We start from the raw sequence: 23,520 nt of genomic DNA on the forward strand, positions 1-23,520 counted from the left end.
CACTGCATCTTATTTATTTGTTAATTGTTTTTTGCCAGTTTGAGTGGCAAGTGTTGATTGTAGATAATTACTTGTCCATAAGTCCATTTCTTACAAAAAGCACGTACTAATATTTGTAATTTGCATGTTTCGGTTTTGGGAAAATGATTTCACAGTAGCATTTTTTTGCAAAAAATGCGGACATGATATTATTTAGCGAAGTATTGGATGAAGATTGAGTTATGTTGCAGCCCTTGAAATGAAATATTGACTCAAGACCTAAGGTGTTCCATAACGCACAATAAAGCAATCTTTATTTGAAATTTTGGCAAAAGACTTTTTCATACCTTTCCAATGCATTCAATATTACACTAAGTATATTAATAGTTAAGATTTTTAAAGCGCGGTGAATTTTTAATCCAGCCCATTTATTAAAAATTCAAGGTTAAGGTATTCATCGGGAGTTCGTGTGAAGTGGGGAGAATATACGTATATCAATTACGATTCGTGGGTACATTTGTCAATATCTATTTACAAGGAGGCGTCCCGTCGGGACTCTTTTACTGGCCAAAGAACTGTTCCTGCTCCACGCTACCCTCATCCGTCGAGGTCACCAGCTCCGCGCTCTTCGTCTGCTGATCCTGCAGCTCCTGTTTCTTGAACAGTTCCGTCATGGCCTTGTCCACGGGACTCCTTTCGCCCGGCTTACCCTGATTGGACTTTGTTAGGTTGGATTCCGGAGCCAAGGGCTTTACACGCTTGCCAAAGCGAATGAAGTTCGAGTCCATCTTGCCGGAACGCACGAAATCCTGTGGAGCAGAGCGACCAAAACGCATGAAGTTATCCGGACGACCGAAACGCATGAAATCCTGTTTGGGACTGCGGAGTTCCTCATGGGGACTGCGTCCAAAACGCATGAAGTTATCAGAGCGCCCGAACCTCATAAAGTCCTCCGCGGGAGTGCGTCCAAACCTCATGAAGTCCTCTGCAGGACTGCGACCAAATCTCATGAAGTCCTGCTTGGGATCTCGACCAAATCTCATGAAGTCCTGCTTGGGATCCCGACCAAATCTCATAAAGTCCTGTTTCGGATCCCGTCCAAACCTCATGAAATCCTGCTTAGGATCCCGGCCAAATCTCATAAAGTCCTGTTTGGGATCTCGACCGAACCTCATGAAGTCCTGCTTGGGATCCCTGCCATAACGATCCATGCTGGCTCGCTTGGCCACGCCGTCCTCCTCATCGGATACCCCATAAGTGCCCTCCGGAGGCAGTTGCTCCGCCTGCCGCTTGCCAAAGTGCATGAAGTTGTCCTGCAGAGACCTCCGCTTGGCCTCCATCTCGGGATCGTACTTGTAGCGCGGTTTCCTGCCGTGTTTCTGGAAGTGCAGCACGACCGCGTTCTTGGCGTAGTCGATGCCAATCACCGAGATGGGGTGACGGAACTCCAGCTCCGCCCGCTCGCTCTGATCGTTGCCGAGGAGTGCGTCGACCAGGTCATTGTCCTGCGGAGGACCCACTTCGGGGTCCGAATCCTGCAGAGAGTTGCCCCCAAAGCTGGGCGTTTCGATGATCTCGCTCTGGATGGCCGACTGCATCTGGTAGAGGGCCAGCAGGAACATCAAGGCAATGCCCATCTGCAAGGATAAGAAAAGAGAAGCAGTATGATAATTATGAGGTGGTGGCATCTCGCGTTATCTATTGCAACTTTTAATCACATTAAGACTGTTCATTTTACTTAGGGTAACAGTAGCCACGCGCCAGGACTCGCAGACAAAGTGTCCTGCTAATTAACCATCATGATATTTATGGCCAGATCTACTGGGCCGGCGCGTAAAAAGTTAACCAGCCGCATTAAGGCCACCGCAATGGCATGACAATGGGCTCCCACTCAGCCACCGACCACCAACCACCCACAACCCCCACCCACAACGGCATATAACCAGGTTTACAGGCATTAACACTTGTTGGAGACACCCGGCGTTGTGGGCGTTGGGAGGAAGTCGGGTGGGCGGCCGGAGCAGTTGATGTATGGTGTCCGGACGACGACAGAGCAGCACCATTAGAGATGCAAATGATTATGGCTTTTGGATATGGTGACGGCCGTGCCTCAAGAGGCTGGGAGGCCTGCTCAAGGCAAGCTGATCCGCTGAGTGCCGTGTCGCCGCACTGGAGATGTGCCAGCTGCAACAGGTGGTAGATGGCACTAGCCAACGGCAGTCGGGGTCACCAGAACCAGAACCGAATCACAAAGGCCATTAGCAGAGATTCAGAAGTAGTTCCGTACTCTATTTCGAAGATTCAGATCAATAGACTTCGAAATACAGGGAAAAACCGGCTATAAATTTTCTATTCTAGGAGAACTGGGATTAAACATAGAGGGTTCTCCTAACTGATTAATTGGTTTTAAGCCGTGAAGGGTTAAATAATGCTTTTTAGACCACAAAGAAACACTTTTAAATGTTATTGTTAGGAAAGATATTTTAAACTTATGATATGATACCTTCCTTTTTGGAATATATTTGGGAACCTTTTTGTCAGAGATTATTGTAACTGACTAAAGTTCCCTTGGGTGCAAATGTTTTGAATGCCTCTTAACATATATACTGATCATAATTGTATTTAATGGATAATCGGGGTCATCAAACCCTTTATTCTGTGCATCATAGCTTGGCTATGGTTTGGTAACCCCGATTCCTTGTTTTACGTTATAGGTACAACACTTTAAGACTAAACAGAGTTTAAATGTCTAAAAAATGTAAAACTGTGACTGTAAAGCACATTAATACAATCTTTTTGATAGGTATCGGTATAATTTTCAAGATCCCAGTGATATGTTATGTTATGAGTTCGTAAATGTGGGTGTGGGTTACCTCTCCACACAGCTTAATTATAAGAAGCCGAACCACCGTATCGAAATTAACGGTGTTGATTCGATTGAAAGCTACATCATTTGCATTACTAACGACTATTAATTGCCATTAAAAAATGGATATACCATTTTTTACACATTTTAGAAAATTTTGAAATGTGTTTTGCGGAAGCTTGCAACAAAGTTGCAGGAAGAAAAAGCAAGCGGCAATCAGGGGTTTTCCAAACGAAGACAACCAGTGGCCAATTAGCACTTCTGTGAAGCCGAAGTTTGAGTGCTCCGTTTGGGGAAAAATTAAAAACTTGGCCAGACGACTCACGACAAAAACTTGACCTCCACGTCGGCGGATGATGAGCAATGATGACTTCGCAACCGCGGACATTAACATACTTCCAGCGGTACTCGCTTAATTCGATGTGGCGACAATCAGAGCCACATTCAAGTGTTCCAAAGTGCTATGAAGTTGCCCCAGACAAACCGTCTGAAGATTTGCATATTTACGCACTTTTCCGCGTTTTTAATGGCCAACTGCACTTGCAGTTGCAGCCGAAGTTGCATTTGCAGCCTGCGATTGCAACAGGTGGGGTAAAAACTCAAGGGTCCCATAAAGAGGAAACTAGTAATTTATGGGCTCAAACTGGATGTGTTGCAATGCCCATGCCGGGGCCTCTGAAAATATGACAGACAGCCTCTCCAGAGGCAAGGAGTCAGCGAATTTTCAAGTGGGTAGGCAACAATTGCCAAATGTCTGATTGATTTGCGATGCCGAAATGTGCATTTAAAATTCACAACAGTTGCCTTGTTTATTCTGGAGGAAGAAGAGCGGAGGAGGCACCTGCCCAAATGGGCATATGCCATATGGCAATGGGAGGTATCAATAACGAACTCGTTAATTCGCTTAGCAGGCGCATGGAAGATGAAACCAGAAATTCGGGGATTCGGGCCAGGCCTAAACTGATTTGCATGGCATATGAGATACGTTTGATATCTTTGAAGTTGAAGCTGCCCTGGCAACAGAAGTATCCCACCAGCAGATCCTTGCTTTTCAGGACATATTTACAGCATGGCACATTGCATTACATATGGTACATTACATTTAAATATCATTTGTCACACCGCCGAAGACAAATGATATAGCGGGGCATTACACTTGTCCAGTGTCGGCGATAAATCAAAAATTGCACACGCTTTACAGTTCTTGAGCTCATGGCTCTCCTGACACCAGATAGTGGTCCACCACTTCTTCTTTTCCATTTTTCCACATTTACCACTTTCCTGGAGGTGTGAAAACAGGTGGGAATGCAAATGGTTATGTAGCTTTGCTCTGGGACCCAAAAGTGCACTCATAAATATTTCAATTTGCCTTCATTAACCGAAACGGCTGTTACTATTCCTTGTGTCTGTCTGCCAGTTTCGAGAAACAACTATTTCCTGGCCTTTCTGACTTTTCCCACACTCTAACTAATTTTCTGGGTGGCAGAGCCGAAAAGTTGACAAAACCGAATTTGTTGGTTTTAGTTTAGCTGGCTATGTTGGCCAATTAAAATTTACCTCGCTTTAAGGATTAAACAATCATATTTCATGTTTCTCAGTGGGAGTTGGGTTATCGTTAATATTTATATAAATAAGCATTTGTTAAACATAAATTGTAAATCATAAATGTGGCTGCATATCAAATGTCAAAGGGCTTGTTTCAGAAAGAATTACGCTTAAAAAAGTTTGCTCTCTTATCTATTTTTATGTTTTTAGATAGAATATTTTAATTAGGTGATGTAATACTGTTTAATTTTCAATTGAATGAACAGTAAGTGGGTTCCAAACGAAAGTGATATCTCATGAACTTTATGAAGTGGTTTGGAAGTCAACAAAAGATCTAGGGTTTTCTAAAGCGAAAATTACTTATAGACAACTTTAGAGATTTTATGCTACCAACTTTTTTCATTGGTACTTAGTTCTTCAGTATAAAATTCGATTTTAAGCCATTGATACACCAAAAAAGAGTTTTGATTTAACAAGGATTCCCTTTTTTCTCTCTGAACTAAAAAGATATTTAATAACTTTCTTAAAACAGAACTGTGACAGAACTTTTTAAAAACTTTCTCCATTTGTTTTTAGGAATTGCCACCGAAGGGCAATTCAGTTCCAAAGAACTGATAATTTAGTGATTGCATTGCCCACCACACTCACCTTTGAAGTTGGTTCCTTTTAACTGGGAACTGGTAGAAAGTCGGGACTGGGGATCCTTTTTGGCCACGCACACACACACTTGTTGCCCGGTCGAATGTGGAACAGTTCTGTGCGAATGTCTGCCGAAACATCCTGTTTTATATGCTGTGGTTCCTTGCCTTTGTGGAGGCGCCACAAGGAGCAGCAACAAGTGTTGCGGCAACATGTTGCCAAAGGTTGCAAAGGACCTTTAATGCAGCTGGGTCCTTTTGTTATGATTTCCACTGCAGTTTTTTGAGCCTTTAAAGCGCGAGTCAGCGCAACAGATTAGCAGGTATATAGTGTATACACTTATTTTTAGGTAGAAAAAACCTTGACAATGTCGGCAAATGGACTCTGGTCAGCCGCTGATATGTTTGTTTTGCCTGTCAGCGGCTGTCAGCGGGACAAAAGACCAAAAAGCAGTGCGCATTCAGGATGACTTATTAGCCAGAAGAACCATGACGTAGCAACATTTCGACGCCAGTTTGCTGGCCACTCGAGCACCAAATTGTATGCAAATCGCCCACAATTGTTATGTTACGCCCACTTTTAAGTCGGCTAAAAAAGGAGCAGGGGCATCCTGGCCGGGCACGTCCAATTAGCCTTCGAGCAAGTGGATCGGCTACGTGTCCGTATGCGTTATAATTTGCCCTTGCCGTCGCGGCGTTTATGGCGCTTTATGGCCCTGTAACCTGTAAGAGGATACATTGTGGCGCCTCTGGCATCCCACATCTTTAGAATACCCCCATTCCCATCCTCCTTTGCTTTTTAGCCAGCTTCTTGAGACTCGCCTTTTTGGGTGGGGCTGCGAAACTGTTCAAAAGCCGGAAGTCTGTAATTATGGCCCGGCCAAAGGGCCAAAGTTTTGGAGACTCGTCTCATCACTTACTGGCTTGCTGGCCACCATGCCTGACTGGCCAGAAATGTGTCGTCTTGTTGGCCAGGTTTATTGTATCCACACTGCGCTCTTTACGATCACCCCAAAAATCAATAGAAAAACACGTCTGCAGATGGTTTCATTTGCATAAAATAGCTGCGAAAAACGAAAACGAAACCGAAATAGCTGGCAAAGAGTTAAGACAAGACTAGTTCAAGTTTAAATTTAAGGTTTGGGCCTGGGTTTGTTGACCAGGCCAAGTCGTGTGCCAGTCCCCCAGTTAAAAATAGACCAGCTAGACCACAAGCTTTTCAAGAAGATATAGCTTTTAGGTCTTTGTAGGCACTACCGACACCTGTGTTGTCAAGCCATTTGAGTTTTAATAACAACAAAAGACATTTGGGTCTTTAAATTAAAATAAACTTGAAATAAAATTCTTTTTTGACTTTTGTGCGTTTTATAATATAAGCCCTTAAAAAATATGAATACCACTATTAAGATTGTACAATAATGTTATCAAGTTTATATAATTTTTATACACTTAAGTTTTGTTTTAAGCTTAAACTTTCTTAAAAATTTTATATAATTTCAAACATTGAATTGAACAATGTTAATTAATAATAGCCTACTATTAAAAGCAAGTAACTTAAGCCCTAAGGTTTAGATATTTTATTAGAGAATATACAAGCTTTCTACTCTATTTTTATTCAAGTGGATACGGAATATAAACCATATATTATAATAGACATTTTATAATTCGTAGTCATAAGAAAAAAACCAGATATATTTTTAGTGCCTAAATGGTAGTTTACATATTTGATATAAAACGACGAGCCTACAGAAAAATGTCACGTGGCGATTTGAATACTTTAGGCCAAGTTGCGAGGTTAGCAGAGGTCGTCAGGTCGCCTGATACCACTCTGCATGCTCCTCTTGGCCACTTTGATTAGCCCGGTTTAGCTGCAGCCCTGGCTGAAATAAAGCCAATAAAATAGATGCTGCGGCGTTGATTCGATGTCAATGCCATTGTCAATTTGCGACTGCTACTATTTCTGTTCATCTTTTGTTTCTTTTTTCTCTTTCTGTTTCGGTTTGAGCGCTTTTGGCCAACAACTGTAACTAACCAGGTCCGTCTAATTAATGGCCGGGGCAATGGGGATTTATGTGTGCCATAAAGCAAACTTAGGTAGTCGCTTTTCGCCGATCCACCTACCGATTCGGTTCGTTGGCATTGATGGTTGGGGCCAGCTGATTTCCCTAAGAAGAGGCGGCACACTCTGCGTATGCGCAACGCAGGCGATGCTGGCCTGGCCGGAAAATTGAATTGTTTGCTTTGGCTAAGCTCAATTGCATCACATTCTAACTGCAGGCGGATGCACTTGCCACGAAATTGTTTAGTGAGCAGGTAAAACAGGTGAGCACCGGGCGATGATCGTTTACTTTGAGCGCAGCGAAGTGAGAAAGCGGCCTACAGTAGCTCAACCCCTGACCCCTGGAAAAGTGGGGGTTAAGAGGAGGTTAGGAGGGGTTAAACGGGGCTATGGGGGGCTAGAAGGGGCTGGGAGGGATAACAAGGCAACCAGGGGGAAGCCCCTCACCAGGTTTTGCGTGTCACTGATCGAGTCTCTCTCGGTCTCGGATTCGTCTGTATGCACAGAAAGAAAAACATATATAATTTGGTAAGATATGGTAATTACTAATTAGGGCTAGGAACTTTCTTTAAAAATTGTGGTAGACTTTTTACTTAAATAATTTTTAATATTACAGTTCTATAAGTATCAAATAATATTATCTGATGCAGATGATATGCATAAGATATTTTTAGATTCACATACACACATTTTGTTTTCTTTGCAAAATAGTCTTAGATTTGTATCTATTCTATTTTGTTAAAAAATTTATGTAACCATGGAAAACAAATTTGATTGGTATTTAAGCCTTTAATTACTTTAATTATTTAAGCCTTTAATTACTTAGGAGTAAGTTTATAACCAGCAGTTAGTTAAATCTATTCCGCAGTTGAATTCGGAAAATTCCCAACCTTTTTTAGTTACAGAGAAACCTACAAATATATTGCTCACCGAAACCCTTTAAACCAGATAATAAAACGCACGTAAGGAAGTACAGAGTTCATGCCATACCAAGTATACTCACATAACAAACTCGTATGGAAAATGTAAATATCAGTTTGACCTGACACGGAGCTGCTTTTTCTCGGTGTGCCAGCTCGGAAACTAGCTACCAGATCTCGGAGAACTGCAGCTGTGTGTGCTCCAAGCCAAAACTAGCCGATGCGATACATAGTTTGGGCCAAAGTTGTTTTCGTTTTATTTTCTATTAGGTTGGCTGGGAGTGCGAGACTCTTTTCGTGATCAGTTTGTGTTTAGCATTCGGTGAGCGCGGGTCAACATTATCTGAATCCGAAACTTAAACTGCCAAAGTAACCGAGTATCTGGTTAAAAGGGTCTGCCACCGTTGCCAAGTGAAGGTGCGAACCGACTTATAAAATTAATTTAAAGTTAAAATTTTAAACAGAAGTTTAAATCGAAGACTGTTTTAGTGGCACTAATGCAATTAGCATGCGAATCAAAGTCCAAGGCTGAATATATTAATTGAATTTTTGATAAAAGACTTGAGCCGAAAAGGTGATAGGTCCTTGGTTGTCTGGTTGAATATTTGAATATGTTTCCCAACTAGTGTGTATACTCAATAAGTCGTGACTATAGACCGTTGCATCCACTCCTTGATTTTATTATCGCATTGTTGACATCTCTGAGTGCTCCAAACTGGTTGTCCCCAGAAGAAAAGCCGAACATGCAAACGGACCAAGGAGCACCGGGCACCAGGCACTTTTCGGGTATTTTCCAAATTGGGAAACTGGGAAATGCCAGCCACCTGGACATGGACATGGACATGGACATTCTTTGCCAGCAAGTGCAGCTGTCGTCGGGCATGCAATCACCGCATCAAGTGCTATAAATTGCAGTTTGTAGTACTCCCAATGACTGGCATTGCATTTCGGGAATCGTTTTATGGCTTTCCAGCCTTTGAAGCTGTTTAGATGCCAACCCGATTGCCCCCCGGAGCAGATCTAAAATTGCAACAATTGCCGCCCAACTGGTGTTGCACAGCCTTGCTGGCCGAGATTAGGGGGTCAGCGGGTTAAGTGTGGCAATCACAATCTCTTAACCGGGCTAACACACATCTGCCCTTTTTCACTTTCGAAAATCACGTTCGCTGCCACAGTCTTTGGTATCAGCAATGAACTACGCTCTATAGCTGCGATCTTGGCCGCTGGCTAGCCATTCTAGGCCCAATGCTAAACTCATATAAGGCTTTTAATTTGGGACCGAGACATTCGAAATCGCCATTAAATTACAACTTTAGTGCTATTTGCTTTATATGACTTAATAGGGGGTAGTATAATTGTTGCGATAAGTTTGAAATGCCAATTCATAAAGAGGTTGATACAAACTATACGTATGTTCATTATAGGCATATAAGTACATACCCCTTGTAATAATCGTGAATTCACAAATTCAAATTAGTGATTAAAACGATCGGAAAACTTAATTTGTCTGTCTGGAACTGGATTTTTAATTTAAATATAGGCTCTATGTACTTGTTTCCAGATCTTAGTCGATTCCACTTTGTTTATAAGATAAGTGCAAAGATTTATTTATTTCCTTGAAGGCCGGTTTCACAATGAAAGGTTAAGTTTGCTTTAAGTTAAATCAACTACAATTTGAAAATGAAAAAAATATTTTTTCAAGAAAGATTTAATTGGACTGAATACTCCTGACAAAATAAAATGTTCAAGTGAAATTTGTGTGATTTCTTTATGACATTGTTAAGTTGCTAGATGCCGTTCATCAGATTAAGTTAGCATGAAGTTAACCTTATAGGTAATTAAATGCTTGTTTAATAGGATTTTCTTTACGGATTAGCTTATCTAGCTGATTACATATCAATTTATATCAAGGGTATATAATCTTCGACTTGCTGAAGCAAACTTCCTTTCCCGATATGGCTTCAGTTTCACTTGTCACCCCAGCCCCAGTTCATTGTGGCGCTGCTCCGCCAACCAGAAGATTATAGGTAGTCCAGCTTGTTAAGCGGGGTCCAAGTCCGCGCCGTCTAATAACCATGTAGTGTCGAATGCGGGTCAATGTGTCAGCGGACCAACGGCTTTCGATCAAGTTTAAGTCAACGGCGGATGAAGGACACAAGGTGCTCCGGCGTGGCTCCAGCTCGTGCTCTGGGCATGCTCCACCGCCCACGGCAAGCTCATGGTGCGAATCGTGGGGCATGCGACATGGACTTGGAGATGTGGATGTGGCAATCTCTTAATTGGTGCCGTAACGCCGAATCGGTGTCGCTACGCTTGCCCACTCGATGGTCACTGCGTTGACACTCAGAAACCCAGCCAGCCAGTTATGTGGCCACTGGCCACTGGTCAGTCGACCAAAAGCCAAACGTGGCCTAATCTGCAATTGTCGCTCCGCAGGCTAACTGGTTGGTTGCCTCATACTCACATGCGGCTGATACGGCCACTTTACAGCCAAGATCAAATGAAATTAAAAGTGCACTTGGCGGCGACGGCTATTACGTGCTTATAGCTCCATAAATGCCCCAGGAAAAACCCAACAATGTCAACTGCGTTTTTAGAGATCATATTTTACAGATAAAAATTTAATTATTACATTTAGGAGTTTTTGAAAAGGTACCAGTTTTAGGTGTGTGCTGTAAAAACGAAAATAAAATGTTCAAGGTGGAGAGTTCATTCCTATAAAACTTAAAGAACGTCCGGAAACCAAACAAATCTATAAGCTGAAGATTTAGTTATATTGCCTGGTTGGGAGTTTTGGGATCTATAAACTGAAGATACATTTAGATTTTTTATTTGCCAACTTTAGGATCTGTGAACTAAAGATTTTATTATAAATATGCAAATTTAAGGACCTATGAAATTAAGATTTAAATAGATTGTTTATTTGCTGATTTTAGGATTAGGCCAGTATTCTTCAAAAGTAAAGTTTTTATAGGAATACTGAGGAAACAAAAATATTCCTAGTTATTATATACCATAAACACTCCTCAGATATATCTTTTTAGAAATTTAGAATTTGTTTTAATTTTTCCTAAAACAATCCTTTTATTTGTCCCATGGACAGAAGCTATCAGAGATGGCCGCCAAACCGAAGTTCGTGTACGAGAAGGATGACCTGGCCACCATTGGTGAGGTGGACGACAACGAGGTGGACCGCATTGCGGAGTGCTTCAAGGGACGCAGTCTGTTCATCACAGGAGGCACTGGTTTCCTGGGCAAGGTCCTGGTAGAGAAGTTGCTCCGGTAAGTGGCTAGAAAGTGGGTAGAAAGTGGGCGGGCAGCTGCTCCATGCGTGACCTCATTAATCCTAATTTCCGCCATGGCTTATGCAATATTATTAATTCCTGCAGGTCGTGCGGCGGCCTTAAGCGCATTTATCTGCTCATCCGCCCCAAGAAGGGCAAGGATCCCCAGGAGCGCATCAAGGATATATTCCAGAATGTGGTAAGCAGGGTGGGAATTATGGAATTATGAAAACTATGAGAATTAATTGCCTGGCTTACGAAATTAATCAACTAACGTGTGTGTGGGCAGCTTTTCGATTCGGTGAAGCAGCTCCGTGGCGAGGAGCACATCCTGCAGCAAGTGGTGGCCATAGCAGGGGACGTCCTTTCGCCCGGTTTGGGAATCTCGGAGAAGGATTTGGAAACACTGCGTCAGGAGGTGTCCATCGTGTACCATTGCGCAGCCACCGTGCGGTAAGATGAATATATTTAATATGTTGGAACCTGTTTCACTTCCGAAAAATTCTTAAAAACGCTTTGTTCTTACATCTGTTGCAATGTTAATTAAAAGATATACCTGTTTTAAAGTACTATTCCTTAATTACATAGTCTGATGATTCGATAATATCATACCTAACAATTAGCTCTATTCTTAATCACACCAGTTTTAGTTTGAGGATGTTTAAAGAAAGTGTGGTACATTATAATCAAGACCTTATAGTGATATTCCATTTTATGAAATCCAATATCAAATCGTGCTTGATAGATAACTACTTCAACCTTTAACTCCCGATTCCTCCCCCAGCTTTGATGAACCTCTCCGGAGTGCCGTGTTCATGAACACCCGCGGCACCAAGTACATGTTGGAACTGGCCCAGACCCTGAAGCACCTGGACTTCTTCGCCTACTGCTCGACGGCCTACTGCCACCTGCACGTGAAGACGCTGTACGAGAAGCCCTACGACCCGCCGGCAGATCCGCACAAGGTGATGCAGGCCTGCGAGTGGCTGACGGACGACGAGGTGGCCACCATCGAGCGCAAAGTGCTCGGGGACATCCCGAACACGTACGCCTACACCAAATCCCTGGCTGAGGCCCTGGTGGTGGAGAAGTTTGACGAGCTGCCCGCCGTGATCCTGCGCCCCTCGATCGTGATCCCCATCTGGAAGGAGCCCATTCCCGGCTGGACAGACAACATCAACGGACCCACTGGTCTGCTTATCGGAGCGGGAAAGGGTGTCATTCGCACCATGTACTGCAATTCTTCCGGCTACGGGGATTTCCTGCCCGTTGATGTGGCTGTGAATGGTATCCTGGTGGCCAGCTGGAGAAACATCACCGCGGGCACGGACACCACCAATCGGGTGGCGCACATGACCTCCTCCAACGACATCAAAGTGTCCTGGGCGGAGATCATCGAGCTGGGTCGTTGGGTGATCGAGAACAAGGTGCCGCTGAATGGCGTTGCCTGGTATCCGGGAGGCTCGATGAAGTCCAACTACTGGGTGCACTACGTATGCATGGTGCTCTTCCAGTGGATGCCGGCTCTCTTCGTGGACGCCCTGTTATGGATCCTTCGCTATCCTCCTGTGTTGTGCCGCGTCCAGAATCGTATCTTCAAGGGATTCGAGGTGTTCGAGTACTATGCCAATAATGTCTGGAACTTTGATAACTCGGAGGCGGTGAAGTTGCGCAAGCTCATGAATAACAAAGAGAGGCGAACCTACGTAATCGAGAAGATCGAGCTGGACCTCATCGACTACTTCACCAACTGCGTCCTCTGCGCCCGCCGCCTGATCCTGAAGGAGTCGGACGAGTCCATTCCGGCGGCCAGGAGGCACATGAAGGTGTAAGTACTAGCCCAGCCAATGGTATACCAATCCCCTACTAACCATGATCTCTTTCTTTCCCAGGATGTGGGTGGTGGACAAGGTCTACAAGGGCATCTGGATATTCGGCATCCTCTACATGCTCTACAGGTGCTTCTTCGCAGGCTAAAAACCGTCCGGTTGGGACGCTTAGTTAAGGATAAGTGCTGGAGACCAAAAGATGTGCCCTGCCCCAAGCCGTAGTTGTTATGTTTTCTATAGGAACTAAGTTTTCTAGTTATAGGCGGTGCTGTTGATAAGAAACGTTTGTAATTCACTTGTTTTGAAAGGCAGCGAATAAAACATTGGTTTATGTACGGTGTGGAGTTTGTAGGGCGTTATGGGATCTACAGGGTAGAACTTGTATTTCAGATCGGGAAATTGAGGTGATTAAAATTTCCATTTTTGAACTTGGCGCGAAACGAAGCTACTTTGATTTATGTGCAGTGTTGTAAAACGCGTGTTAGAAATAAATTTTCACATTACATATAAGTACATAGGTAGAAAAGGTTAAATTTAGTAGCCAGTTCCATCAAAAAAGCACGATCATCTATAAAATTATTGGTAAACTCAGGCAGCTTTAGTTTTAAACGGACAGTTTTGTTATTGAGAAATTATTTAATTTGTTTATCACCTTCTGGTTATAAAATAATAAAATATCCAAATGATCAATTTTTAAAATTATAAAATCAAGTAAAATTAAAAATTGTTCACTATAATTAATTATTATTTTTGTGTACTTAGGTAATTTAAAAACTTAAAAAAAAGAATCTAGGAACTCCCCAGCAATGGGAAAATATATTTTAGGTACGATTTTGCCAACAGCGATATGTGACCAAATATTCAAGCTGTCCCGGTGCGGTATATTTGAGCGCTCCCAGCACGGTCACACTGCAATTCGGATGGCTTGAAAATCATCGATGTTTACGCGAATCGATAGATCGCAGGGCTTTGCTTTGTTTTGCAAAATCCAAGCGGAGCTGAGGCTGTGACAGATTGCGGGTGCGAGTTGCGGACCATCATTGCGTCATCACCAACTCCTGGCCAGAAAAGTGATTGGGGAACGAGGCAGGTGCACGTCCGGCAACACGGAACGCTCCCGGCGACGAGGACGACTAGGGATCAGTGGAGGAGGAGGAGAAGGTGGAGGTGGAGGCGCTGGCCGAGTCACGGGGGCTGGCCGACATGACCAGCACCACTGGAAGTGCTCCCAGCCTGGGACCGCCCACGAGCGGTGCTGGCGGATCTGGCACACTGGAGGGCACGCTGAGCAAGTGGACCAACGTGATGAAGGGCTGGCAGTACCGCTTCTTCGTGCTGGACGAGAACGCCGGGCTGCTGTCCTACTACACGGTGAGTGACTCCAGTGCACCTCTTGACTAACCCCCATATCGCACCCAGAACCGATTCCCCAGGGCCCGCGGCCTTATCTTATCTGCGATAGATACTTCTGGATACACACAAACACCAACACTTGTTGGTGCGCTTTTATTGCGAGATTTGTGGGCAGCCCATCACTTTTTTGAGTCGGACAGAGGCGTCTGACTCTTGCCTCGCTGGGCGACCTGGTAGGCACTTGAGTAGAAGTCGTAGAAGCCGTAGAACATGGCCATGATGACGGTGCTGAAGTAAAAGAGCACGATGCGGTCCATGCCGCAAAGTATCAGCTGGCAGGGAACCTGCACCAGGATGAGCGCGAACTGCGTCATCTGGGTCACCGTGATGGACTTCTTCACGGGTCTCAAGGCCTGCATCACAGACTTATCCGCCACGGCAGCCACGAAATAGTATGAGTACATAATGATGTGGACGATTGAGTTCAGGAACGCACAGAAGTAAGCAGCGGTGCCTGTGAAGTAGACAACATTTCAGGAAAGGATTGGTTATAAGACGCTTCAGGAGAGCTTACCATTCGTATTTAAGTTGATCAGCAAGGACGCCAACGTAAGCGTAGAGCAATGGTGAAAGATATGCAACTTGGTCACCTGGCTCTGTTTTTTGCGCAGCACAAAGATAACTGTCTCCAGAAGCTCGGACATCTTCAGCCAGAAAATGAAGTAGGCCAAAGAGAAGTAGCCTTGCACGCGCTCCGGAGTGCTTCCAAAATCGGTGCATTTCCAGAAGAATAAAATCTCGTTGTGCGAGAGATAGAGGACCTACGAATCTAGTCATTAGATGCTGATACTTATGCAGGCTGGAAAAACCCACCTGCTTGATAACGTATATGCAGGACACCACCTGGATGACATTGTGCACCAAGATAAGCTTCTTGAGCGTGTAGGGCTTGCGAGTCTCCATGAAACTGTCGGAGAGGGATTAAAGGTCTTATTTCTTACACAAGTGGACAGCCGCACACGCTGAATTGGTAATGCCAAGTCCAGCGACCCGCATGCCAATGAGCAATGCCGACTTCATTAGCATGTGGACTTACTGTGGACCCGCTTTCGTAACGAAGTACAGATAGAGAGATAGAACGGTGATCATGTACCAGGGATCCTTGTACACTGCAGGAATCTCCACTAGCGTTCGCACATCCACACCTACAATTGGATTAGAGAGATGGTACAATCTCCTTTCATACCAGTCCACAGATGCTCACTTGCTGCCGCCTCCATTGTGATCCTTTGAGTTGGAATTTCTGTGGTCTGGATCCTTAAACTCGCAAGGTACTGGAGAACTGCTGCTCTATCACCTGGAAACGCTGGCACACATTTAAGCGCGAACAACTCGCTGACCATTGCTTTTATTCCCTTTCCAGCATTGATTTGAATTCGTTAATTTATAGCACGCGTAATACCCCTTTGGCTGTTCTATAATGAGCTCACCAAGTTCCAACTCTTTTCTTTTTAGTCGAAGGAGAAGATGATGAAGGGAGTGAGGCGTGGCTGTGTGCGCTTGAAGGATGCGCTAATCGGGATCGACGATCAAGAGGACAACACCTTCACGATCACGGTGGACCACAAGACCTTCCACTTTCAGGCAAGTCATGATCAGTATAATATGAGCCCCACTAATGTTTCACCATAATTTATCATTCCTGATGTCATATCTCTTATTTAGCATTAATTTAGTTTTGTCAATAATGTTGCTCTATAATCAAAACCCTTGAAAAAAAATTGGAGGGAAATTATGCTAGCAATGCAAATTCAACATTGACTACTCAATGAATTGAAGAAGGAAACTAAACTGAATTCGAAAATAGTCTTGAATTCTTATGACGACAATTGGTTCAAAAGGCCAAGTACGTTTGTTTATCCAATATACAATGTCGTAGTTAAAGCCATGCTTTCAGACAAGCACAACTCTGCCCCGGATAACAGGTGCAACAATAGACAGGAAAAAGGGTATCTGGACAGCGACCTAGAAACCGCTGTCTGGCCCTCACGTTCTTCCTTTTGTTTGACTCTGTTGCCTTGATGTAACGATAAAACTTTTCCCTATACCCACATATACACACACACAAGCAAAGGAGCCCACTAAACTTGCCAACTTTCTAACCGTTTGCAGGCGAGACATAGCGAGGAGCGGGAGCAGTGGGTGCGCCGCCTGGAGGACACCATACGACGCCACGCGAACCGGTCGCGTCTGTGGGATAGCCAGAGCGCCTTCTACATTGCCGGTGGATACACGAGGGAAGTGGGCGGTACTGGAGTGGGCGGCAGACGACCCAACCACCTGGAGCTGGTGGCGCGCCGAGTTTCCGAGGCGGATGCCTACCTCCAGCTGATGATTGAACAGACGAACGTGAGTACTGTGCCACGTAATGCAGACATTATGCAATTTACTGTCACTTTCATTTTCCCTATGTGCTGCTCAGTTGCTGGACAAACGCATCGCGGAGCTGACCGATCCGGCGGAGCAATCCAAATGCAAGGCGCTGCAGGACAACGCAAGTGTGAGTAGGAAGACCCTATGAATCCGGCGCCTCTGTGAGAGAAAGCTCCAGGTGCAGCTCGTCCCGGAAGTTGTTTGAAAGTTTCTCCACTTCGGCATACGTTAGACGCCAGTAGTCTTTGTCAACGGCCATGAATTTCTCCGTGTCCTGGCTGTGAATTATCTGTCGAACACCCACCACGGTGCCGACCCTTTCGGCAGCATCTCTTCCGCACAGACAGAGCGTGGCGTTCAACTGCAGCCGGTCACTGGGTGTGACCAGCCAGAAGACAAACACATCTTGCTTCTGGCTATCTGGTGACCGGATATTTTCTATCCGTGCCTTTTTCTTCAGAGCCGTATGAGTCGCTGTTCGGCAGATTAACACCACCAATGGGATGTGAGCTTCCAGGTGCGAGTGCTGCTCCGGCAGGAAGCTGTTGAAGACCTCTCGTGGTCGCCGAGACATCGCAAACGGATGCTCTATCTGCCCGCCATAAGCCAGTAGACCCAACACCTGGTTGACCCGAAATTCACAGATCTTCGGTTGGAGAGAGAGCACAACCCGTTCGCCCTCCAGCAGCGGCAAGCAGCGCTGGATGGAAGCATCCTTGTGGTCGTGATCACAGAGGTAGTGCAGCAAAAGCAGCTGGCTGTCCACACGCCTTTGACAACTCTCAAAGAGGCACTTGCTCACGCCGCATTTTATCAGCAGTGGTTTTGGCTCGGGATCTTCTTCCTGTCGAGCTGAACCGGCTTCATCCGGTGGAGCAGGCTCAATGACATCCAAGCTCGATTGCGGCGATGTTTTCCTTTGACGCGACTGCCTCGACTCGAGCTCCAGCAACCCCGCCTGCAGTGTTTCCAGGTTGGAGTTGAGCCTCTTCAGATCGGCATCCAGATTAAACCTGGTCTTTATCTTTTGGTCCAGCTCTTGCTGCTCTCGCTCACGGCGTTTTTTGTACACTTGAAGTTGTGCATACACCTCGTCGATGCTGTGAAGGTCAGGATCGAGTAACTCCATGACGGATTAGGTCTGATTAAAGGTTTATATGTAAATCGATTCGCGGGAAAAGCTAGGAATTTAGAGAGTCGTTTTGCGGAAGTGTGTTTGTTTTCCCAGAGGAGTTTGCCGGCCGAATCGTATTGCCAGGCCCACTATGTCGCCGCCCACCCATATCGATTTCCAATGCAAGTTCAGGGTTAGCTGGAGGCCAGATGCACAGGCGTGAGAGAATGTCACTCGACCGGCATCTGGCCACCAGCGGCAGCTGCTCACTTCTTTGGCAAACTTTGGCGAGGCCATATCGCTGGTTTTCACCACTCCCGCTTGGCTAATCATCACATGTTCTCGTTTCAGGCCATGCTGGATCACATTAAGCACTCGATAGTCAGCCTTCAGATTGCCAAAAACATGGCCCACCCCATCAATGGAATCTACAACGGCCCACCGGCCACTGCCTCGACCAGTTCCTCGGCCAGTGGAGCTGCTACGGGAAGCAGCAACAACATTCAGGCCGGTGGCCTAAAGGTGCCCCTGGAGGGTCAAATGGGCGGCAAGGGTGAGCTGGGCGACGACGAGGACGACTCGGCCACTGAAAACGGTGAGTGGCTCTTGGCCAAGTAACTGGTAATTATGCCAGGGTCAAGCTGCTAATCGAATCCAATTCGAGCGCCCTGTTTGCATTCACTAATCTTGCTCTCATCTTGACAGCCACCACCGCTCCTCTGGGTCTGGTTGTGCCGGAGACCTCCTACTCGAGCAGCGAGGGCGAGGAGGACTTCTACGATGCCTACGACGATCCCTTCACCAGCCTTGGCAGCTCCCCGATTGGCTGGTGAGTGGACCACTTGCAGGTCTTATAAGTAGCAGCGAAAGCAGCCCTCTTGACCAAGTGTGCCGACTGGCCATCAATCAGATGCGATGCGGCACCCGGCGAGCGTGCAGTGTAATGCGAGATGTGTGCTAAAATTACGCATTCGTTGCCCGCCAGTCTCAGACCCCCGGCTCCTGGCCTGCATCTCCTTCTCCTCAATCTGTGCCTTTAAACAAGCGCATGCGCCTGAGCTGCGCATGCAAAATGCATTGCCCGAAGTTCGTCGCAGTCGCTATTTCGGGGCAGTCTTTAATTTCGGCCAAGTCGCGTGTAAATAATAAAAACAGGACCTCGTCCCCGTCTCAACTCCCATCCATCCCATCGGAGCTTTGTTGGCACAGCTGACACGGCTTCGTCGTCGGCGCCTTGCTTCGTCATCGACATCCTTCGTCCTAGTCGTAGTTACAGTCGCCATTGTGTATGCCCATCAGTTGTAGTTTCGTTCGTCATCGGCTCGCAGTGTCGAAGCGCTCCTTTGGGTGCAATCCGACCCCCCGCCTCCGCTACCCGGCTGGATTTTTCAGTAGTTTTTCTGTTTTCCACTAATGGCCTAGCCCGTTCGGCGGCTTTGCCGAGGCATTTTGAATCAAGAGCTTCCGCTTCAAGAGCGAAATTATGCAGTAAAATATCCGGCCAGCATCAGCATCCCACGCCATGTTTAAGAAGTGGGTCCGACGCGTTAGCCTAAGGTGAGGATGCACAGTGTACACTGTACACATAATACATGTGCGCCAGGTCGTCGTAAGTGTTTCCCTCATAAATTGTAAATGAGGCAAAGCAACAGAGCACGAAAAAATGGGGGGGATGATGCGGGCCGTGGAGGCTGGGGCTGCTTGTCCCAGTGACGCACACGCACAGGCTGACATCACGCTGTAGGATTTATGTCAGCCCATTACTTATGCCCAGACACCGCAGGAATCCTAATCAACAAGTCCTGATTTCACTCTCGTTAACCATTTTTACAGCGCCACGCGCGGCTTCTCGGAAACCACATCGCCCACCCACGAGAAGGTTCCGGATGGCTTCGCCAATGCCGAGCCAGTGCCTCTGGGCGAGTCACTTGCCCCCCAAACGCTGCCAGAGATCGATGAGAGCTTAGCCGATGCGGATGCCAGCGTTAAGACAGCCAGGACCGCGACAAGCTCCCGAAGTGCCAGCTACGATAATGGAATAGACTACGACGCCTTGTACGAGGAGGAGGAAGAGACGGACCTTAGCATGGAGGCGCACGGTTCGATGATCACGCATCTGCTGTCGCAGGTGAAGATCGGAATGGACCTCACGAAAGTGGTACTGCCCACGTTTATCCTAGAGCGCCGCTCGCTGCTGGAGATGTACGCCGATTATTTTGCCCATCCCGATCTGTTTTTAAAGTATGCTTTTACCAAGCCTTACTATAAATACAACTCATAATGTGTCCTATCCCACAGAATATCGGATCTGGATGATCCACGCGACAGAATCGTGCAGGTCTGTCGCTGGTATATGAGTGCTTATCATGCGGGACGCAAAAGTGCAGTAGCCAAGAAGCCCTACAATCCGATTTTGGGCGAAGTCTTTCAGTGCCATTGGGACATTCCTGGTGAGCAATGCAAATTAACAAACTCTGACCAACATTTATATGTTTATTTCTTGATTTCAGGGGAATCCCAAGATGCTGAGGAGGTGCGTGACGGCCCAGTGCCTTGGTGCAGGCGGGATCAGCTTACCTTCTTAGCCGAGCAAGTGTCGCACCATCCGCCAAGTAATAAAATCAAGGAATCCCGTTTTAGATGGAGTAATTAATATATTTATTGATTACAGTTTCTGCCTTCTATGCGGAGCATTACAATAAGAAAATCACCTTTGCGGCTCATGTCTGGACCAAGTCAAAGTTCTTGGGTCTTTCGATTGGAGTTCACAACATTGGCGAGGGCGTGGTGACCCTGGTGGATCGCAGCGAGGAATACATAGTGACCTTTCCCAACGGCTACGGCAGGTGAGGATTGGCTTTAAAGATTTCTGTTTCTGGATAATTAAAATATCTCCCTTTTGGACAGGTCGATTTTAACGGTGCCTTGGATTGAGCTCGGAGGCTCGGTGGAGATCAAATGCCCACAGTCGGGATACTACGCCAACGTAGAGTTCCTTACGAAGCCCTTCTATGGCGGAAAGCGCAATAGGGTGTCTGCCGAGGTGACTAGCTGTTATAGCCATCCTGAACTTTGATATTAACTCCGAGTGTCCGTAGGTTTTTGCGCCCAGCGAGAAGAAGCCTTTTGTATCGATTGCCGGCGAGTGGAGTGGTTTGATGGAGGCCAAGTGGCATGATAAAAATGTAAGTTCCTCATGTTATGTTAACCATATGTAAGTAGTGTACCATTATATATATTGTTACCGTAAATGTTGAACCTTTTCGTGTACTCTTTCCTTCGCATACCGCGCCTAAACGCTGCAACAAACAACCCCTCGAGTTGGCAGCCACATCCACCCTCCACACCACACCTCTACCTCTACTTACTATCCACGATTCTTCTGCTTTTCTCTTAAATAGTTTGGGAGCATTTCCTCTGTGTGTTTACTTTGTTTGTCTAGAAAATCGAACCCACCAACTACTAATCCTCTGCCTGTCCTCAAAAAGTTGTATTTAAAATTGTTGATATCCGTACTATTGTGTATGATTGTTGTGTATTCAGTATTAGACCCAATCTCAATCAGTTTGATCGCATAGTGAACTTGAATGAATCTCTTGAATTTTCTAGAAAACCGAAGTATTCGTCGACGTAAATCGCATACCCATATTTAAGAAACAAGTTCGACCAATCGTTGAGCAGGATGAGTACGAATCGCGACGCGTTTGGAAGGAAGTGACAGCGGGACTCAAGTAAACAGCTCACCAATCTACCAATTAACCTCTGACCCCTCGAATGCGAAGCAGAATAATCTGATCCCTCTGTTCGTTGCTCTCCCGCAGGTTCAACGACATCGAGCGTGCCACCACGGCCAAATATGTGGTGGAGCAGCAGCAGCGTGAGCAGGCGAAGGTGCGGAAGGAGTACGACATGGCCTGGGAGCACAAGGTAACCCACTCTGATATGATATGCATGAGTCAGTCAACTGATAACCTTCGTATCCAGCACTTTAAGCCCGTGGGTGATAACTGGATCTACGCCAAGCCACTGAGTCAGCGCATGTATCTGCAGGAGAAGGAGGCCAAGAGATAATGCCAGCGACTGACATCGAGAGCAACAACACCAAAAACGTCTATATATATGGATCATATCAAGAACGAGCCTCAACTATATGTTTAATTCCACAAGTGCGCAAACCTCTGGACACTGACGATACAACGTAACGAATGCAGGAAACGAAAGAGCAGCGAGTAAAAGAAGGGGGTCAAGGACGTGACCTCCAGGGTCTGGTTATTAATTGTAAATAATATACACGAATATCCAGACGGCGAAACAGATGGAAAGCTCTGCTCATAAGGTTGCAACGCGAGTCAAGCTCGACAGCTCAGCGGAGACAGACAAAAGAAATATCACTCACAGTTTCTACACACAATTAACGATTATTATTTACTACTAAGTACTAGTGTGTTTCAAAGGCAATCGCAGTAAACTGCAACAAAAGAACACCTATTCAATACCTTTTACATTACTAACATTTACTAACTAGCAACAATGAAGGAAAACCAATTCATAGTGGGATATATCAAAAGTTGTAGATTACGAAATGATAGATATTTAAGGATAGAAATTCTATTTTTGAAATAAAAGACTCTGCTATAGACGAAATACAATACCGACACGCAAGTATCTGACGGATACTGCCTATACGCTTGTTTCCAAGACCCCAACAGACTCACACGGACACATTGAACACGGTGCACAATGATTTTCCAATCGCATAGTTTTTAAATCAATTACGATTATACGATTACCTCTAGTATTATGTTTCGAATTCCACTTGTCACAATGAATAAAGCTTTACTAACAGTCCACTAATGACACTCCCTCAAATCCTGTACACTCTACTGTAATAAAACGCAAACAAAACCCACACTTCTTGAGACATTCAGAAATAAACTTAACTTTTAAACCTTCGAGCCAGAAAGCCTACAACACCCACACAGCAAAGCTACCGAATACTCTCACGCAAAGTTAACGCAAAATGAAACGAATAAAGTAAATACGCTTCGATATTTATTTAAAGTAATATTTAACGGTCTAGTTAACCCGTAGATTAAACGAATAGTTATCCCGAGGGCTTTGATTGGAACCCATATCCACGCCCTGGTGCACGGAACTTGTATATATTTTTTCGATTTCCTTTTTAACCAACGTGTTAAACGAGAAATAGAGAAATACCCAAACAGATCGATTGTAACGGATACGATTATAGCAAATAAAGCAATTTGTTCTTACAGCATTCGGTGTGTTATTATTATATTGGATATTACGAATTCAAGGATTCATATATGTATAGGTTGGTAAGTAAAAAAATATATTTTCAATTTATTATATCTAAAAGATTTTAAAATCACTTGTGTATAAAATATTTTTTATACATTTAAATTACCATTTCATTTTTTCATTTAAATTTTAGCGGGTTTCGCAACAATCGAAATCGATAGCTTATCGCCATCTCTAT

General features: G+C 45.1%; 5 protein-coding genes across 9 annotated transcripts; 2 read left to right on the forward strand and 3 right to left on the reverse strand.

Moving 5' to 3' along the window:
• Positions 1–259: 259 nt before the first annotated feature.
• On the reverse strand, positions 260–5,163 carry FMRFa (FMRFamide propeptide). The gene is made up of 2 exons (XM_017072432.4): positions 5,039–5,163; positions 260–1,616 (listed from the first exon to the last, which is right to left on the reverse strand). Exon 2 carries the CDS (start codon positions 1,614–1,616, stop codon positions 540–542), a length of 1,077 nt encoding a protein of 358 aa, XP_016927921.2. The 5' UTR covers positions 5,039–5,163; the 3' UTR covers positions 260–539.
• A 3,103-nt stretch (positions 5,164–8,266) lies between these two features.
• Positions 8,267–13,455, forward strand: LOC108008362 (putative fatty acyl-CoA reductase CG5065). 3 transcript variants are annotated; one of them, XM_017072199.4, is made up of 6 exons: positions 8,267–8,424; positions 11,111–11,289; positions 11,397–11,490; positions 11,581–11,744; positions 12,076–13,119; positions 13,184–13,455. In XM_017072199.4, exons 2-6 carry the CDS (start codon positions 11,123–11,125, stop codon positions 13,266–13,268), a joined length of 1,554 nt encoding a protein of 517 aa, XP_016927688.1. In that variant the 5' UTR covers positions 8,267–8,424; positions 11,111–11,122; the 3' UTR covers positions 13,269–13,455. The 3 variants fall into 3 exon arrangements, with proteins under 3 accessions (XP_016927688.1, XP_070850678.1, XP_070850679.1); XM_070994577.1 differs by having other exon boundaries at positions 8,296–8,423; positions 11,106–11,289; XM_070994578.1 differs by having other exon boundaries at positions 8,298–8,418.
• A 599-nt stretch (positions 13,456–14,054) lies between these two features.
• LOC108009602 (oxysterol-binding protein-related protein 9) lies at positions 14,055–23,298 on the forward strand. 3 transcript variants are annotated; one of them, XM_017074084.4, is made up of 15 exons: positions 14,057–14,491; positions 15,989–16,117; positions 16,646–16,882; positions 16,956–17,033; positions 18,372–18,615; positions 18,726–18,849; positions 19,854–20,261; positions 20,319–20,470; positions 20,531–20,632; positions 20,692–20,866; positions 20,928–21,063; positions 21,119–21,205; positions 21,630–21,751; positions 21,842–21,947; positions 22,005–23,298. In XM_017074084.4, exons 1-15 carry the CDS (start codon positions 14,324–14,326, stop codon positions 22,089–22,091), a joined length of 2,355 nt encoding a protein of 784 aa, XP_016929573.2. In that variant the 5' UTR covers positions 14,057–14,323; the 3' UTR covers positions 22,092–23,298. The 3 variants fall into 3 exon arrangements, with proteins under 3 accessions (XP_065719169.2, XP_016929573.2, XP_016929574.2); XM_065863097.2 differs by lacking the exon at positions 21,630–21,751 and having other exon boundaries at positions 14,055–14,491; XM_017074085.4 differs by lacking the exons at positions 14,057–14,491; positions 15,989–16,117; positions 16,646–16,882; ... (1 more) ...; positions 18,372–18,615; positions 18,726–18,849 and adding an exon at positions 19,338–19,577.
• LOC108009604 (very long chain fatty acid elongase F) lies at positions 14,587–15,958 on the reverse strand. Its single transcript, XM_017074088.4, has 5 exons — positions 15,738–15,958; positions 15,570–15,678; positions 15,347–15,440; positions 15,048–15,294; positions 14,587–14,987 (listed from the first exon to the last, which is right to left on the reverse strand). Exons 1-5 carry the CDS (start codon positions 15,874–15,876, stop codon positions 14,653–14,655), a joined length of 924 nt encoding a protein of 307 aa, XP_016929577.2. The 5' UTR covers positions 15,877–15,958; the 3' UTR covers positions 14,587–14,652.
• Positions 16,888–18,303, reverse strand: LOC108009603 (uncharacterized). Its single transcript, XM_017074087.4, has one exon. It carries the CDS (start codon positions 18,033–18,035, stop codon positions 17,049–17,051), a length of 987 nt encoding a protein of 328 aa, XP_016929576.3. The 5' UTR covers positions 18,036–18,303; the 3' UTR covers positions 16,888–17,048.
• Positions 23,299–23,520: the final 222 nt, after the last annotated feature.

This window comes from Drosophila suzukii, chromosome 2R, assembly GCF_043229965.1.
Source record: "Drosophila suzukii chromosome 2R, CBGP_Dsuzu_IsoJpt1.0, whole genome shotgun sequence".
NCBI classification, from domain to species: Eukaryota; Metazoa; Arthropoda; class Insecta; order Diptera; family Drosophilidae; genus Drosophila; species Drosophila suzukii.

What these genes read in the sequence shown, in the direction of transcription:
- FMRFa (XM_017072432.4), bottom strand. Translation starts at nt 1,616, where the DNA reads ATGGGCATTGCCTTGATGTTCCTGCTGGCCCTCTACCAGATGCAGTCG.
- LOC108008362 (XM_017072199.4), top strand. Translation starts at nt 11,123, where the DNA reads ATGGCCGCCAAACCGAAGTTCGTGTACGAGAAGGATGACCTGGCCACC. An exon ending in CTGGTAGAGAAGTTGCTCCG is followed by an intron (nt 11,290 to 11,396) that starts GTAAGTGGCTAG and finishes TAATTCCTGCAG; the next exon opens with GTCGTGCGGCGGCCTTAAGC. An exon ending in CATTGCGCAGCCACCGTGCG is followed by an intron (nt 11,745 to 12,075) that starts GTAAGATGAATA and finishes TTCCTCCCCCAG; the next exon opens with CTTTGATGAACCTCTCCGGA.
- LOC108009602 (XM_017074084.4), top strand. Translation starts at nt 14,324, where the DNA reads ATGACCAGCACCACTGGAAGTGCTCCCAGCCTGGGACCGCCCACGAGC. An exon ending in GGCTGCTGTCCTACTACACG is followed by an intron (nt 14,492 to 15,988) that starts GTGAGTGACTCC and finishes TTTTCTTTTTAG; the next exon opens with TCGAAGGAGAAGATGATGAA. An exon ending in CCAAGTGGCATGATAAAAAT is followed by an intron (nt 21,206 to 21,629) that starts GTAAGTTCCTCA and finishes TGAATTTTCTAG; the next exon opens with AAAACCGAAGTATTCGTCGA.
- LOC108009604 (XM_017074088.4), bottom strand. Translation starts at nt 15,876, where the DNA reads ATGGTCAGCGAGTTGTTCGCGCTTAAATGTGTGCCAGCGTTTCCAGGT. An exon ending in GTTACGAAAGCGGGTCCACA is followed by an intron (nt 15,441 to 15,569) that starts GTAAGTCCACAT and finishes CCTCTCCGACAG; the next exon opens with TTTCATGGAGACTCGCAAGC. An exon ending in GATCAACTTAAATACGAATG is followed by an intron (nt 14,988 to 15,047) that starts GTAAGCTCTCCT and finishes TCTACTTCACAG; the next exon opens with GCACCGCTGCTTACTTCTGT.
- LOC108009603 (XM_017074087.4), bottom strand. Translation starts at nt 18,035, where the DNA reads ATGGAGTTACTCGATCCTGACCTTCACAGCATCGACGAGGTGTATGCA.